The sequence below is a fragment of the Electrophorus electricus genome, chromosome 5, assembly GCF_013358815.1.
Source record: "Electrophorus electricus isolate fEleEle1 chromosome 5, fEleEle1.pri, whole genome shotgun sequence".
NCBI lineage: Eukaryota > Metazoa > Chordata > Actinopteri > Gymnotiformes > Gymnotidae > Electrophorus > Electrophorus electricus.
This window is the reverse complement of record NC_049539.1, coordinates 12,201,662-12,218,386: the sequence shown is the minus strand read 5'-3', so window position 1 is coordinate 12,218,386 and position 16,725 is coordinate 12,201,662. Positions and strand designations below refer to the sequence as shown.

Sequence of the window (16,725 nt, the reverse complement as noted above, 5' to 3'; positions counted from 1 at the left end):
ATAATACTATAAAAGAATGCAGAACAACAATGATAACGTGCAGTAATGACCGTTCAATATGTAACCAATGTGCTTTAAGTGTTCACAATCAGAACATGATCACAAAACATGGGCAATAATTATTTTTGAAAATGGTTTATAAATTTATAGTCATATATTTAGTTTCTTTCTTATTGTTGCTACTTTATTATGTAATGTTTATCACTGTAGGGTACTGCACCTCTAATCTCGTTGCACTGCTGCACAATGACAATAAAGCATTCTAATCTAATATAATGTAATCTCTTAGGGACATACTTCACTGTTAGGGACATAACTCTTTTTCTCAGAGGGGGATTTGAGCTGGTGGCCTTCTCCTTATGTCATTAATAACACCGGGTTCCCACTTTCCCCCCACCACTTTGTTCATTTTTAACATACCATGTATCATCAAATACCCCCCAGAATTACTGCCTTCTAGGCCGTAATGAACTGCTGGAGAAAATGTTTGTTTCAGCCAATGTGTTCTGTTCTTTATTCTGTAGGGAAACTATCATCCTGCAGTAATTGCACTGCACAGAGAAAATTCAGAGCAAAATCTTTAAGTTTTTTTTCCCTTCTCTGAAGAAATCACAATTATTGCTAGCCCTTAATTTAGAATTTGGGACGCCCTCCTTTTCAAAGAGAACAGCACCAAATATCTTACAGAGACCCTTGGGAATATAAAACTGCAGCATTTCTTTAAAGTAATCGAAGAATAAGGTTTTATCTTGTATCTGGATAAAATATTGTCTACAGAGAAAAGGTTTACAGATATTGGTTTGCCTTTGGGCTGTTGGGTGGAATTATATACCTGATGAGTGTACAGACCAGAGAGACTTGCCTTTCAGGTGCCAGAACCATGTCACTAAAGCGCCATTGTATCTTTGTGTTTGATGCTACTCTTCAACTCTGAAGAATCTGCGATGATCACAGTAAACATATCATTCTGTAGTCAATCACTTTTCTGTGGTATATGAAACACTTCTCACCTTGCTATTCATGGCAAATATGATTTTAAGAAAAGCCCAGCTTTTTCACAAATACACAATGTTTGAAGGCTACTCAGGGCTATTCCTGACTGAAAGGATTTGTACATATATGAAAGATTTGTTTGCCTCTGAAATTTATAAAAATATTTCTGCTGTTTTATGCCCTGTAATGTTAGCATCACATCTTGTTTACTATGTGGAATTTGAAGGCTAAACAGGAATTAAATTTAGCAGATGTAACTAGGCCATTCAAAATATCCCTAACCTCTAATGCAGAAAAGCTACAGACAAAAGTACAGCATTCTGAAATACCTTTAGGCCACCAATGAAAATGATGCTAAAGTATCTTAGCAGGCCAGTGAGGGTTAACCTGCTCCAACAAGAAGACCACGGTCACATCTTCCCTGCTTCTGACTTTGGTTCTGGCTGCTTCTTGTCCTGTTCCCTGTCCAAACACCACAAAACTTCAATTGCATTAAGGGTGCACCTCTGTTCTGCCAGTCTGCACATGTAGGGCCTCACTGTGTAATAATGTGTTTTTGAAGTCTGTATAATGCTGAAAGATTTTTGCAAGTCAAACCTGGGAATTTGCGAGGTTGGGAACCAGACTTGTGTTTGTGTATAGTTAAAGTATGTTTTCAATAACAGTAGATCCTAAAATCACATTTTTGTTTATATTTTTACTTACAGTTTGTGCTGTACATTTAAAGTTAAACTAAATTTGCATGACTGTAGTTTGGGTTTCCCATGTAAAAAGAGTTTAGTTGATGGGATACCACAGCTTGAATAAGATATGAGTTGGAAAATAGAAACTGTATCATTTAAAAAATTAGACACCAATTTTTAGTATATTTAGTAAAGAAGCATCTTTCTCTTTCTTAATAATTTTAGGGAAATTGCTCTTCTCTGTTAGCTTCCTGATCTTTCTTCTGATGTTGATTCTCTTGGGAAAGGGCTTCACTGTCACACGGTAAGGGCCCAGCCTTCCCCTAATGTGTTCCAGAATTAAGTAGACTAAGATTGCGGGCAAGAAAATAACATCAGCAGAGACATGCATTCAGGGCTCAGCTCAAGGGTGGCCTAATCTTTTATTAATCTACTCATTTATTGAACTAATGATTTACCAGTCTAATTATAGTGATTGCAGGGTCTCTGTGCTTTGGGATTTCTACATTGCATGTATTGGTCATATATTAACGTGCAAATTATGTCAGTAAGAAATATTGTTGGTTTTTTTGGCTTACATTTATTTGGTTAAGTTTAGAAAGGCTGTAGAATGGAAAAAAATATTAAAATATGCTGCATTGTAGTTAGGTATATTATTATTATTATTATTATTATTATTATTATTATTATTATTATCACCTATAGTCAGTAATAGAAAATCTGTAATAATGAGGAGATATGTATCATCAATATATTATTGTTGGGGATTTTGTATTCGCATATTTATTTTGAGTTAGGTAACATCACTAGTGTACCTAGCATTAAATGGTACAATGCACCATTATCGTCATGACAACCCATCACACACTCCCCTGCAGTGTCACCTCTGGCGTATATGGAATCAGCATGCACATTAACAGGATGTTTGTCATTTAGGGCAAGAATAAGTCATAGTGGCTCTGTCAAACTGTCCATCTACATGACTGTCTACACAATTACCTACATTATCCTGTTCATCTATGAAGCTGAGGTAAGAAATGTTTATTTTTCTGTCTACTGGAAACTCACTAATTAACATTATATGTTAATATGTCAGTGTAAGGCTGATAACCAATTGTCAGGTGGCAGTAACCGCTAGACTACTTTTATTTCAGGTTCTTTTTATTCTACCATACATGCTCATCTAAAATATTGACTGTAGACCACAAAAATATTATTATCAAAAGTTTTTCTACTTGAAAACACAATTTGGAAACGGAGAAGTTGGAAACGGTGGTTCATCACTGTTCCAGATGTCTGGGGCTTCTTTTTATTTATTATTTTTAGTGCTGGAGTATTGGAGAATTTGACTTGTGATGTTTTCAGATTTCATAGCCATTACCTGACTTTTGATGATAGGTATTTGTGATGCGGGGCCAATACTGAGCCTTGTGGAACACCAGTGGTTTGGATGTGGATCCTCTCCATGTCACCTGATAGGACCATCCCTGCCCTATAGGACCGAATCCATCTCCAAGCAGAGCCAGTCTCACCAAGCCTGGAGAGAACATGGAGAAGAATGTTGTGGTTCACTGTGAAAGGCCGCTGAAAAGTCTAGAAGAATCAAAACAGATGACAATTTGGCAGCTTTAGCAGCATGAAGTTTCTCAGTCACTGCTATGAGGGCTGTTTCTGTAGAATGTGCCGGTTTGTAGTCAGACTGATTGGGATCATGCAGCTGGTTCTGGGTGAGAAAGAGAAAATTGATTATAAACTGCTCGTTCGAGGGCTCTTGAGAGGAAAAAGAGAAGTGATACCGGTCTGTAGTTGGTAACGTTGGAGCTGTCAAGTGTGGCCTTCTTGAGGATTGGTACCACCCTGGTGGTTTTGAATGAAGTAGGCACGTATCCAGAAGATAAGGAGTTGTTGATGATGATGGATGAAAGGAAGCAGATCTTTTGCAATTGTCTGGAGCAGAGTGGAAGGAATTGGATCCAGTGGACATGTAGTCGGAATGCTGGATGTCAGGAGTTGAAGAATTTCATCTGAGGAGAGAGGAGAAAAAGAAGTCAGAGAGTTGGATGTTGGGGAATGCACATTAGTTGGAGGAGTGAGAACAGAGGAAAAGGACTGGTGGATTGCTGCAATCTTCTCCTCAAAGAAGAAGATAAAATCCTCTGGAGTAAGAGATGAGGGGGGAGGGGGAGGATTAAGGAGAGAAGAAAAAATAGTGAAGAGTTTGCGTGGATCAGATGCTGATGATTCGAATTTCTCTCTGTAGCAGGATGACTTTGCAGATGTTACTTCCAGTGAGAACTTGGAAAGGAGAGACTTGTATGAGCTGAGGTCTGAATCTAGGCGAGATTTCCTCCACCACCTCTCTGCAGTCCTTAGTTCTCTCCTGTGGCAGCAATGTGTTTCTGTTAGCCAGGGGGCAGGTGAGGAGGACTTAGCAGGTCTAGAGGAGAGAGGGCACCGAAGATTCATTGATGAGGAGAGAGTAGAAATGAAAGAATTTGTAACTGTATCCAAAGAGAGAAAAGATAGAGAGCCAGGGTGAGGAAGGGTGGACAAAATAGTAGAAGTAAGGGAAGAGGGAGTTATTGAGTGCAGATTGCGTCGGAAGGAGGAGGAACATGTTGGAGAGGAAATGGATGGAAAGAGAAGGAAGGGAGAGAGAGAGAAGGATAGAAAGTGATGGTCCAAGAGTTGGATGGGGGCTGACTGCGTTGTCCGATGTTGTGGTGGTACGGGTGAAGATCAGGTCCAGAAAATTGCCCACCTTGTGAGTCGGAGGAGAGTGGTTGAGGGTGAGGTCGAATGCGGTCAACAGCGGAAGGATACAGGAGGAATGCAGCTTGTCTGATGGAAGGTTGAAGTCACCAAGGAGAATGAGTGGATGTCCTTCAATGGGGAATTGACTCAGGAGGATGTCAAGCTCATCAATGAAGTGATCTAGGGAACCTGGAGGCCAGTAGATGACAATAATAAGTTTGGTGGGGAAAGACACTAATGGCATGAAATTCAAAAGAGGAGATGGAAAGAGCACAGAAGGAAAGTGAGCAAAACGCCACTCTCAAAACAATAGTAAACCTGTGCCACCACCCCTGCCGAGATGCCTCAGAGAATGGGTAAATGAAAAGGCAGAGGACAGGGCAGCCGGAGTCATCGTGTTCTTGGGGTGATCCATGTTTCTGTTAGAGCCAAGAAGTGGAGGGATGCTAATGCTGAGATGAAGTCAGCCTTCTGTACAGCAGATTGGCAGTTACAGAGCCCTCCTCCCAGCACGATATGTGATGGTGCCGAGCGTTGTAAGTGAGGTTGCTGAGATTGCGACATCTATGATAGTGTCGAGGAGATCTGTGGGATATATGGACAGGAAATGTGAAACACATTTCAGATGCTTGATTTGTGGATGTATGAGATAAAAGATTGAGATAATATGAGAAGATACTTAGCTGAGTTTGTGAAGTCCAGTAGGTGAGATATAGATGAACTGATTTGAGAGCACCACCAAACCTCCAAATGTTGATTGAGTCATCCTAATTTAACTCAGTGCAATAAGTGCTGAGCCTGCCCCTCCAGTCACACCTAAGGCCAGGGCGGAACTACACCGGTAGTGAGTAATTACAGCTAACAAGCAACAAACAACAAGGTTTAGACAACAAGCCTTGAATTTCACAGAATCTAAGGCAAAAGTAAGTGAACTCAGAGCCTACTCTAACCAACCAGATGATAATCCAACGAGACAAACCAAAGCACACTAAGAGTTTTATCAATTTTAACATCTACCCTCCATTTACATTTACCTGATGTATACTGTCATATAATGAGAGTAACTGCAATGTACTGTGTAAAAATGTAGATGTAGTAAAAATTGTAACCTTTCACAAGGTTTGAGAAACGTTTCCAGAGAAAGACATCCATCATAGCTGTGCAAGCAAAGTGAAGGTTTCACCTCCTCTCTCTCTTTCTCACTTCACCCTTAAAGCTGATATTAATATTATCTATCATTTCAGTGAAAGGTTAGACATGTTTTTAGTGCCAGTTCAAGGTTCAAACTGATAAACAACCAAGACTTTAAAAAAAAAAAACTTTCTTACCAAAGGTTTAAATATGTACAGCTATCCTGCAACTCAAGGGCAACGCACCATCCATAAAGCTCATTTGGTATGACTAAGGTCCATTCCCAGCTCCACCCAAAAGCCTTATAGAAGCCTTCCTCTACTGGAAGGGCATTGATTCCTGAGCCAGTGTCACTCTCTACAGCCTGCAGAGCAGCATAGAGCCCCTGATCTCCCAGAAGCTCTTCCAGCTCATCGTTGAACCACACAGAGACCTTAGGCAAACCTGCATAAAAACTAGTGGCCAATTCTCCAGCCAATTTTTGTACAGCTAAGCATAAAATCATATAGCCCCCTTACATATTTCAATAGGCTCTGTCAGTTCTTGCCCTCTTACAGAGTGCAGAGAATGAATAAACCAGCTAAAGAAAAATGTTGTTGGGGCATACATCTGTGTCAAAATATGGAACTGCGATTGAACCAGGGCAGAAAGAGAGATGGAGAGAGTAACAACTGTGATGTCACTAGGTCTCATTTGAAAAGTTTGATTCTAACAAACCAATCAACCAGTATCTCAACACAGAGACTTTGCATAACTGACATGGCATTATAGATGTTTGTGTGTGTGTGTGTGGGGGTGTGTGTGGTTGTGTGTTTAGTTCTTTGACCCAGGTGAGGTGCTGTATGCTTACGACAGTCCTGCTGGCTATGGGTTAATGGCTCTACAGCTGCTGGCTTACGTATGGTTCTGCTATGCAGTGTTGGTGTCTCTTAAGCATTTCCCAGAAAAACAGCCATTCTACATTCCCTTCTTTGCTGCATATACTCTCTGGTGAGTTTAACTACAGCTACTAGTAAGTACTTCTCTACTAATAAGTACTCCTCTACTAGTAAGTACAACTATACTAATAAGTACTACTCTACTAAAATGTATTGCTCTGCTAGTAAGTACAGCACTACTAATAAGTACTGTTCTACTAGTAATTACTGATCTACTAGTAAGTACAACTCTACTAATAAGTACTCCTCTACTAGTAAGTACAACTATACTAATAAGTACTACTCTACTAAAATGTATTGCTCTGCTAGTAAGTACAGCACTACTAATAAGTACTGTTCTACTAGTAATTACTGATCTACTAGTAAGTACAACTCTACTAATAAGTACTTCTCTTCTAACATGTACTGCTTTACTACTAAGTACTGCTCTAGTGACCTGCTAAGCTGCTCATACCAGAGCTCCCCACTGACGATGAACCACACTGATATATGGACAGAGTGGAAGCATTGACTACCACATTTAACCCAGCTGTGTGCTATGTTCCTTGAATGCTGTTGTTGTGCTTTTGTTTATCCTAAACACTATAACAGTAGGAAGCAATACTGCTGTTTATTCATTTCACACTTCTGCATTTCCATGCTGTTTGTGTGATGTACATTCTCCACATTTTCTATATTTATCTTTCAGGTTTTTTGCTGTGCCAGTCATGGCTCTCATTGCCAACTTTGGTATCTCTCGCTGGGCCAGAGAGAAGATAGTGAATGGCATTCAGCTTGGCATTCACCTCTATGCTCACATTGTCTTTCTGGTAAGTTTCCTTTTATATGTGCTGTAGCTCTAATTATATTAATACTATGGTACAGTAAGATAAACTTACATGGATCAGGTGTGTGAAATCAGGTCCGACCTAAAGAAGTAGATTAATCTGGTTTAATTATGTGGAATGATGTTTACATAATTCATCCAATAACATGGATTACATCCACCATATCCAGCTATATCTATCATATCAAATGAATTAATATATTTTAATTTACTTCATTGTTTTCAAAAAAGCTTGTATTTTAAGTTTTGCTCTTTCATTTTTCCATTATACCTAAGAATTTGTATGTCTAGAGAAACCAAAGGAATTTTTCCATTAAAAACTAACTTGTGCTTTTTGCTAAAACCATACACACTAGAAAAACTGTCATCTCTTTGTAGCGTTGACATATTTGCTCCAGATATAATTTAGTTAATTAGTTGAGTAATTAGTAATTAGGTTGTTCAAGATATTTGATTTAGCAGGCCTATCACAGTTCAACTTTAGTAATTTTAATAATTACATTAATACCAGACCAACTCATATTATGTTGCATAAGTTAATAATGATTTCTGTTACACACTTTCCGTTACACACATACAGGTTTAAGGTTAAACTGTCTTCAGTTGCCAGCTCATATTCATAATAAAAAGCAAACCTCTCCTACCATTTGAATATTCATGATTCATTCATGTCAGAGGCATCTTTTGTGAGGTTTTGTTCATTCTGCATTTGCAGAACTAAAGGAGTTGTCCATGTAGTCCTTGTTCTGTGTTTTTGTGTAGCTTTCCTGTTCTCTCTCCTAAAGGCCATCACCCGTCCATCAGCAGCCAACAAGAACTTCCCATACCATGTGCGAACATCTCAGATCGGCATCCTGCTTTCCAGCCCTAAAGGAATGGGCAACGAGAACTTCCCACACCATGCCTACGGAAATACCTCCTTCCTGGGAGACTCCCAACCAAACTTCACGGAATTATTCTCCATCCACTCAGTAAGAGGCAAGAGGGATTCCACAGCTGATGGAAAACAAAATGAGAAAATAGTTTGGAAATAGGAAATAATCAGGAAATTATTTGTTCATTTACTTGACTCACAAAAGAGTTGTGCAGTATCATTCAGAATTATAATATTTTAAGCTTTTCAGGTTCTGATATGTTATTTTTATATAATAATATATAATTTTATTTGAATTTAACATTTATTTTTATTGCATTTTCAGCATGTGTTGTGACAAAGTAACATTACCTGGCTCATGTATATAGAGATTCCAGTCCCCTGATGAGCAAGTGAAGGGGATGCTAGCAAGGAAAAATTCTCTGAGAGCAGAAATGTTGAGAGGAACCAAAGCTCAGAAGGGGAACCCACCATCCTCTGGTCCAAATGGCAAACTAAAAACTCATAATGAATAAAGTTGCTTCTGCTTTTAATTTTAACTTGCTACAAAACGTATGAGTTGCTTAAAAGCCTTAAGAAATTTTGACAGAGATACACAGATTACTCAGTGAGAATCAATTCAGAATGCAGAAAGTAGAGAGATGATGATGAAGGGCTCTTCAGTAAAGACTCCATGGCACCCAGAAACAGTTTTGATCTCTTAAGGAGAGTAGATGGAACATGCAGATACATCAGGTACAGCTGGAGGACCCATGGTGGTCAGGCTGGTCTGTAGGCCTGAACTCTCCTTCAGGATCAGCATCTCAAGAGACAAGAGGGGCATACAGCTCAGCAGAGCAAAGAAACACGGAGATGGTTAGTTGTGTTTGGAATGACCTGAACAGTTACATATGATTACTATAATGCAGCCCGGCTCTGGCAGATCTACAGCTATAACAGCTTAGCTAAAAAAGGGAGAACCAGAAGCTTTCACAGACACAAAAGCTCTCTGAGACATCAGTGCCCCTCCACTCCACTGTAAACAAACCTTCATGAAACAGCACCAACATCTCAATTTACTTTAACTCTCTCTGTCCATGAACCCTAAGATCTGCACCATTTGTCTTCCAGAAGCTTTACTGTACAAATATTTTAATAACCTAGACTTTAAATGAAAGTGTCTGAATTGCAAACACTGACTAGATTCAAATGTAATTTTATCAAACAACTAGTGATGATCACTGATATTTATAGGGTGGACAAAAATATGGAAGCACCACATAGGAAAGTACTTTAAGATTTCTGTAAAGCTACTTTGTGACATGTTGTATAAAGCAGTATACAAATAAAATTGAATTGAACTTAACTATGAAAGTAAGTAAATCACTTTTACGGCACATATATTTTTTGTTACAGCCAGACTAGATTTCCTGATTGAAGCTTCTCAAAATTAACACTTATAATACCTTTAAGGTTACTAGTCAACTGACATGTTTACTCTTCATCTGAGTTTTTACAATTAGTATGACAGGCTTCTCTTGACTCTCTGACCCCAGTTTTATACAGGTATTTCAATTGTGACCTGTATTAATGCAGCATCACTGGTCATTGCGCTATGTCCCCTCTACCTGGGTGTTTAACTAACATTTGTGCTGTGATTTTTGTCCCTGTGCATGACTGATTTGCGTGTGTTGTTGCTATGAGTGATGCTGCCTGACTAGCTGCTGCATCACTCATAGCAACAGCACATGCACAGTTGCTAAGATAAACTAAGTAGCAGGGTTTTTTTTGTTTGGTTTTTTTTTGTGATAAGCCCCAGGTTTGAATGATTTTGAATTATCTTTTCTTATTACTTGTTTAGGTTTTTTACCTGCTGTGAGCCTGTAATACTACATCACAAGCTAAAAATAATTTACTTTTCTAGCAGTTATAGAACTTGACTGGGATGTCAGTTTCTACTGTGTTCTTACTGATAGACAGAACAGGCTAGCTTGGATATGCTAACCTAAATCTGTAGAAGTCCCTTTAGTACTTTATACAGAATGACCCAAACAAGATTATTAACAACACTGCTGGATGTTTGGAGAGTTGTGAAGTTTATTTTCCGGAAATATAAATCCTGCCATGACTTTCTCCCAGCCACTTTGCTAATTGGCTTAAGCTAGTAGGTAGAATTGAGTGAAACCAACTCAACATAAGAGTAAAAACATAATGAAATTGCTTTAAAATTTCAAACTTTTACACTTTTTCGTATTTATGAGACCAACCTCTGTAAATACTAACTAGTAACTGAGTCCAACTCTAATGTCTCGACTCAACAGCTGTGCAGTCTCCACAAGATCTTTAATTTTTTTATTTTTTTTTCATAATGCTGTTTCTGTTCATCAGGCTCCTGTGAAAACCATGGATGAGTCAGTGGGATGGAAGGGACAGCAGAAAGTGGCTCGGAACAGTGAGCAAAAGATCATCACCACGACAACGGACTTCTCATCTACATTTACTCCGCCCCCTCCTCCTGTACCTCCACGCAACTCCACCCTCTCGCCACCCCCTCCCAGACTAGCGTCCCACTTCACAGAGTATTTCAGCATGCAGGGTGAAGGAGGCATGAGCTCTGTAGCACAGTGAAGGAAACAAGGGGTGCTGAGATTTTGAAGACCGACAACTTGAGAGCATCCTGCTCTGGTTTTGAACATTACGTTTCAGGTTTGAAACCAACAAACACTCCTTGCAGTGAAAGCTTGCAGCAGGATTAGCCACAGAGGAACTTGTAATGGGATGAGAAGGAAAGCTGAGATCACACATGAATTTTAAAAAAGCAATAAAAATTTCAGCCAGATGAAGGAGATTTTTGGGAAGACATTTTGGATGTAGGTAGCACAGTATAACAATGGATGGTAACTCATACAGCATTTTAAATACTGAGATTTTTGTCAAAACACAGAAGTATAAATAATAGTCAAGAGCATTCAGAGTGTGCTAGCAATTTTTTTAAAGCTTTTGTTGCTCTTGTTTGTTTACATATTGCTTATTTTCTAAGTGGTGCTGCTACCAACATTTGAACTGTAATGCCATTTTTTTAACTAGAGCAGAATATTTATCTCCCTAAAGGGATACTGATATGATTTAGGCAAATAATCTCATGTTTCAGTTGTTTGTTGTGCCTGAAGGACACAAATGTTTTTGGGTTTTTTTTGTTTTGTTTTTCACGAAAAGCTGACTGTAGCAGAGTAACTGAAGTTTAAAACCCCAGAGAATATTTGCTTCCACAGTTTGCGATCCTCCATAGCCAAACCCTTGGATTAACCATAAGAAAGAAATGGCAGAAGGCAAGATTACCTTAATGCAACAAGTTTAATGTAACAATCCAAAAAACAGTCCAAAAGACAGATTTTTTGTGTCTGGTTTGGAATTTTAATTTCTTTCATGAATGCATTCATTGCACGTTAGTCAAATGAAACATGAGATCATTTATCAGAATGGTAGAGCTGTCCTTTAACTGAGATTACAGCACATTTTTGTGTTTTACATCAAATTTTGATATATAAAAAAGTTGTATCCTATCTATATTGTTTAAAGAATACAAGGTTTATATTTTTATTCACATTGAATGCACTTGGGAGATATAGACATGTGCAATGGCAAGTTAAGTGTGGACACCAAGGCAGTATTTGTAAACCGTGCATGTCTGCGCTGTGTCTTCATATTGTCTTGAGTGTAAACAGTTGTTTTGCCCAGTTTTAAGCGCTAGTGGTCTAATTTTAGACAGTACACATTATGTAGTTTTAAAGAGAAAATCTAGTTTATGAGTGAGACATTCTAATGCAGCCATTTTCCCCCAACACTCCCTGCAGTAGGAGTCTCAGTACTGTCTGGTCACTGCAGTAGGATTCTCAGTACTGTCTGGTCACTGCAGTAGGAGTCTCAGTACTGTCTGGTCACTGCAGTAGGAGTCTCAGTACTGTCTGGTCACTGCAGTAGGAGTCTCAGTATTGTCTGGTCATCGCAGTAGGAGTCTCAGTACTGCCGGTTCACTTTACAACCCCACTGCACTTTTTTTGTGCTTGTTTCTCAGTTCAAATTCTGTTATGTTGAACAAATTAAGTTGCATTCATTTGTAAGTATACATAGGATGTTTCATATTTGTTTGCATTCTGAAGCAAACATTTAGCAGAATTTTACCTCAGTAAGTAGATTAAAGGCTGATTTGAAGACGATCCATGTAAGACAGTACATAATGCAAATTGGGAATCACAGGCTTATAGAGGCTTACACTTTGTGGACATGGCTATCAAGTGAGAATGCATATGCATTGCTTCATTATGTAACCATGAAGGGACTGTTCTAACACAACCCCAGTGCAGCACACCAGTGCTTATCTGCATGTTTTAGTCTTAAAATGTTTTCTCCAAAACAAGATGTTTGGTAGATGTTATCAGCATATCCTGAGGCAGATTGGTACATGATGTGTAGGTAGTAAAGATTATATCCAGATATTTTTAAATCATACTTCATTTACAATATTAGATACAAACAGTTCCAAATGTTTGTTTCCTAAACTGTTGTATAACTTTCTTGACAGAGAGCCCAAATAGCAAGCCATTTGTTCAGTTCTGGAAGATTGTGGGCATGTATAAGTATTCATATTCTGTGGTAATTTTAGGCTCATGAAGACTAATAAAGGACGATTTGAGCTGGACCACACTTAACTGAGTGCTCCATATTGAGCTCAAACATAAATGCTTATGTCCTATTGGGGCAGCTGCATTTTAAATGGCTTAGGTGCATAGGTACGATATATAAAAATATACATCACATTTTATAGCAATATAAACATTTCCTACATACTCAAAATATGATAAGGTCCTAATATCTTTAAGGCTGTAATTAGTATGTTTTATAGACTAAATCATGTGTATTAGGCAATGTTACATTATTCATTCTTTGTGCCATTAAATGCTGATTATCTGAGATAAATAAAATAGAATAAATTTAGTTCCTGGATGATATATAAAGAATTATGGTCTTCTTAAAATCTGTTGTGACACTACTGATCAAAGATGGCAGTGCCTATATCTTTATATACCATAAATGTGTGCTCTTGGCCTCACAGTTCTGCAAGTGGCCTGAATTGCCCAGTTCTTAAATACAAGGTTTATGTACCAATAGATTTTAAAACTTTGAAAACAAAGCAGATGCATTTTTGATGAGCACAACAGATTCAGTAAAGAGCACAATTGTTGCACTGTTTAAAACAAATACATTTGAGTAGTGTTCATTAGATTACTTTAATCTGCTATATATACTGTTTTGCCAAATTAAATTAGTCTGGTTTAATAACTTGGCTCATTGGTTCTAATGGCTTTACCATATTGATGACTAGATGGTTGTTTGCCCACAGATCTGTACTTTTCTCTGCATTCTGTGTGCTTCTCTATAACTTGCCAGTCTCAAAATTATGGCATTCCATATAATGTGCATTTCTATTTAACAGATTCCACCTTCCTTCAGCAATACAGCTATATTTTAAACCTGGGGGTGATAACTGAGTACTGAAGTAACACATGTGACAACCCACATAAGGCAAGCTGTTTCATGCCCAGCTATCTGACCAACATGACCCCAAGCTTCCCATCATATGAGCCTGACAATAGGCTACACCCATACACCCTTATCTACTATTATTTAACATTGATAATCATGTTTAGAATTGAATTAAGGTGTGGGTTTGACCTAGTCTGCGTTTGAAACAAAAACACCACCATACCACTCAGTTTTATTTTCCTGCGCTTTACAACACAATACTGTTCAGGTGCAACATGGTGAGCTCAAAATAAATTTCATAGTTCTTGGAAGTAAAGTTGAAATTTATAAGCATTGAAAGAGTTACAAAATATTTGTAAAGACTTGGATCCCCATGAGTTCTGTTACACAAATATTTTACAGATGGAAATAAACTACTTACTGAAGCCTGGCAACAACTGAAGTGGCACATTCATAAGATCTTTAACATGTCTGAACCCTTGCACAACACATAATTGGGTGTATTGCTTTTTATGATGAAAATAAAAAGTTCTCACTTCAACTGCCAGCTGGAAAGTAACTTCATTGTCTCTGATGCCCAGAAATATTTATTTTCTTAGACCAGTCGGCATAGTTCCAGTACAAGATATGCTCAGGAGACATGAAATCAGAAAGACACAAACTACTACATTTATTAAATGAAAAGTAACATGGTGAATGAATCTTCTACGAGTCCCTAATTTTAGTAGCAAGTTGTGCTTTCTCTTCTTGGTAGCCCTTTAGGAGCTGATTAATCAGGTTCAGTTCATTCTTATGTCTGACGGGAAACGGGGGAGGGAAAGGGTTGCCCTTGTACTCGAGTACAGCCATGGCTGCACGGTCCAGGTTCTCCCGGTTAGGAATACGGGCCATGTGCGTGTAGCCGCTTGACTGGTTTTCAAACCTTGGAGCAAGAACTTCGAAAAGCTTTGGAATCAGATCTTTCTCCTGAAAGAGACAGATGCATGTTGGATGGTTTCTTCAAAAACCATTATTTTGTTGGAATACAGTGCAATATTTATCAGTTTTCCTTTAAAGGGCAGTAGACAAGCAGAACATACCGTAAGCCAAAAATCCACCATCTTCCTTGCCTTCTCATCAGTGACTCCTTTTTTGGCATAGTCAATCAACTTTGAAAACAAACACACAAACGAAAAGACAACATTCACTTCAAAAACTGCATTACAAAGAATTTCTGCAAATGCCAAAATTAGTCAAAACCTTTGGAAGATCATGATATAGCTAAACACAGCAAAAAGTGTTTCAGGACTCCTGGACAGGTCAACCAGCCGAGGTGATGTTTCTGCTCATAATACTGCAGCCATACTTAAAACATCGTATCTCACATAATAAAAACGGTAACTACATTATAAACTGAAAATTAAACAGACGCTGATAACAGTGGCAAAGTACTGACATGATATACAAGAGACAGATCATATACAAACGTGGAGTTTTTTGGTGTGATCAAGATCACGTTTAAAGTTTACGTCTTTGCAATTTAGCGAAATTTATACTGCCCTCTTCTGGTTCACGCCGGTATCACGTTGTGTTCTTCGTGCGAAAACGTCATTAATAAAACAGTATATATACAATTTTATTTTTTATTTATTTTTTGACGCACAAAGAAATTCTTATGTATGTCTAATATTTTATCTTGTTGTGCAAATGCATTTTTGAGGATGTGCTAAAGCTTTGTTTTATGTTGAAGTTGATAGGACCAAGCAGAAGCTGCTAGCAAGCGTTAGCTAGTTATGCTAGCTAGCTAGGTCTTACCTTTTCAGCGTAAAATCGGACCTCATCGGCTCGGGCTCGAGTAGTCTCAATCCTCTCGTGTCGAACCAAGCCCGTAAGAATGTTCCGAAGCACATTAATTCGGGACTCGGGACCAAGACCAATTTTACGGGCCACTCGTCCATGAGATATGAGTGCTCTAACAGTGAGGCGCATTTCGCAGATGAATCGTGAAGGACACCCTTGTCCAAATTCCCAGCTGCTAACTTATGATACGTATTTCCTAAATATAGATTACACCTCGTTACACTTATGCCGAGATATCAATACTAAATTATGGGTTATTTTTGCTATATGGCTAAACCTGGTGTATATATAACTAACATATAGGGGATTGTAACGTGCGTATTATTAAGTAGTGAAACTAACCTCCAGCAGCGGAAACTTCCGTTCACAGTATATTTCAAAATAAAAGAATTTAATATCTTTCAAAACGTTGTGACCTTTACTCAAAACTCATTATTGGCAAAATGTATGCATTTAATTATGCATTTAATTGTTAAATTAAATGTATGCATTTAATTATGTCATATTCCACAAAACTACAGATAAAATCTATATTTATACACATTCCCCAAAATATTAACATTCACAACAAATTAGCAAATTTTTGATGAAGGAATTTTTTATAAAACTGATTATTAATGAATGATTTATTAAATCGTTTCATAATAGTAGTACACAACCAACCCAGTTCAATCACCAGGTCTGTAAGTGGAAAAAACACTACCAACACCAAGAGACCTTGGGCAAGATGCCTTATGCCACAAATCACATACGACTGAGACATGAGAGAACAAACTAAGAGTCATGCCAGCTCAGATGTTGCCCATATTAACAATTCTATTCCGAATATTGAGGAACCAGAACAGTTCGATGATAAATGGGTTACTGGAAGAAAACATAGATGGATGAGCTTGGACAACATGGAGCTAATGGCTATTGCAGCAGCAAGCCCAATTAAAGATGTTACATGAAGTGTGTGAGGGAACTATAGATGAGAAGAAGGCCTTCATTCACACTCAGACAAACAATTAACCAGCACTCAAATACTGTCAAGCAATGGTTCCAAACACAACTGGAAATGGATGAAATAATTGGGAAATTCCATGCCGCAAATACAACACTTGCAGCATCTGAGACAGAGCAGTCAGAATACAAAATGAATCCAAGATTACTGTAGTGTACAGT

General features: G+C 38.2%; 2 protein-coding genes across 3 annotated transcripts in view; one reads left to right on the top strand and one right to left on the bottom strand.

Annotated features, from left to right (window-relative positions):
* Positions 1-14,174, top strand: part of tmem145 (transmembrane protein 145) — a 31,288-nt gene extending 17,114 nt beyond the window's left edge. The window contains exons 10-16 of one of the 2 annotated variants that reach the window (XM_035526444.1): positions 1,902-1,980; positions 2,613-2,706; positions 6,379-6,551; positions 7,188-7,308; positions 8,111-8,296; positions 8,905-9,054; positions 10,567-14,174. In XM_035526444.1, coding sequence (XP_035382337.1) covers positions 1,902-1,980; positions 2,613-2,706; positions 6,379-6,551; positions 7,188-7,308; positions 8,111-8,296; positions 8,905-9,054; positions 10,567-10,806 — 1,043 coding nt within the window. In that variant the 3' untranslated portion in view covers positions 10,807-14,174. The remainder of the gene's footprint in view (positions 1-1,901; positions 1,981-2,612; positions 2,707-6,378; positions 6,552-7,187; positions 7,309-8,110; positions 8,297-8,904; positions 9,055-10,566) is intronic. The other variant, XM_027001160.2, reaches the window with a different exon arrangement.
* mrpl17 (mitochondrial ribosomal protein L17) lies at positions 14,035-15,917 on the bottom strand. The gene is made up of 3 exons (XM_027001165.2): positions 15,517-15,917; positions 14,802-14,870; positions 14,035-14,688 (listed from the first exon to the last, which is right to left on the bottom strand). The coding sequence occupies exons 1-3, from the start codon at positions 15,688-15,690 to the stop codon at positions 14,428-14,430; spliced, it is 504 nt and encodes a 167-aa protein (XP_026856966.2). The 5' UTR covers positions 15,691-15,917; the 3' UTR covers positions 14,035-14,427.
* Positions 15,918-16,725: the final 808 nt, after the last annotated feature.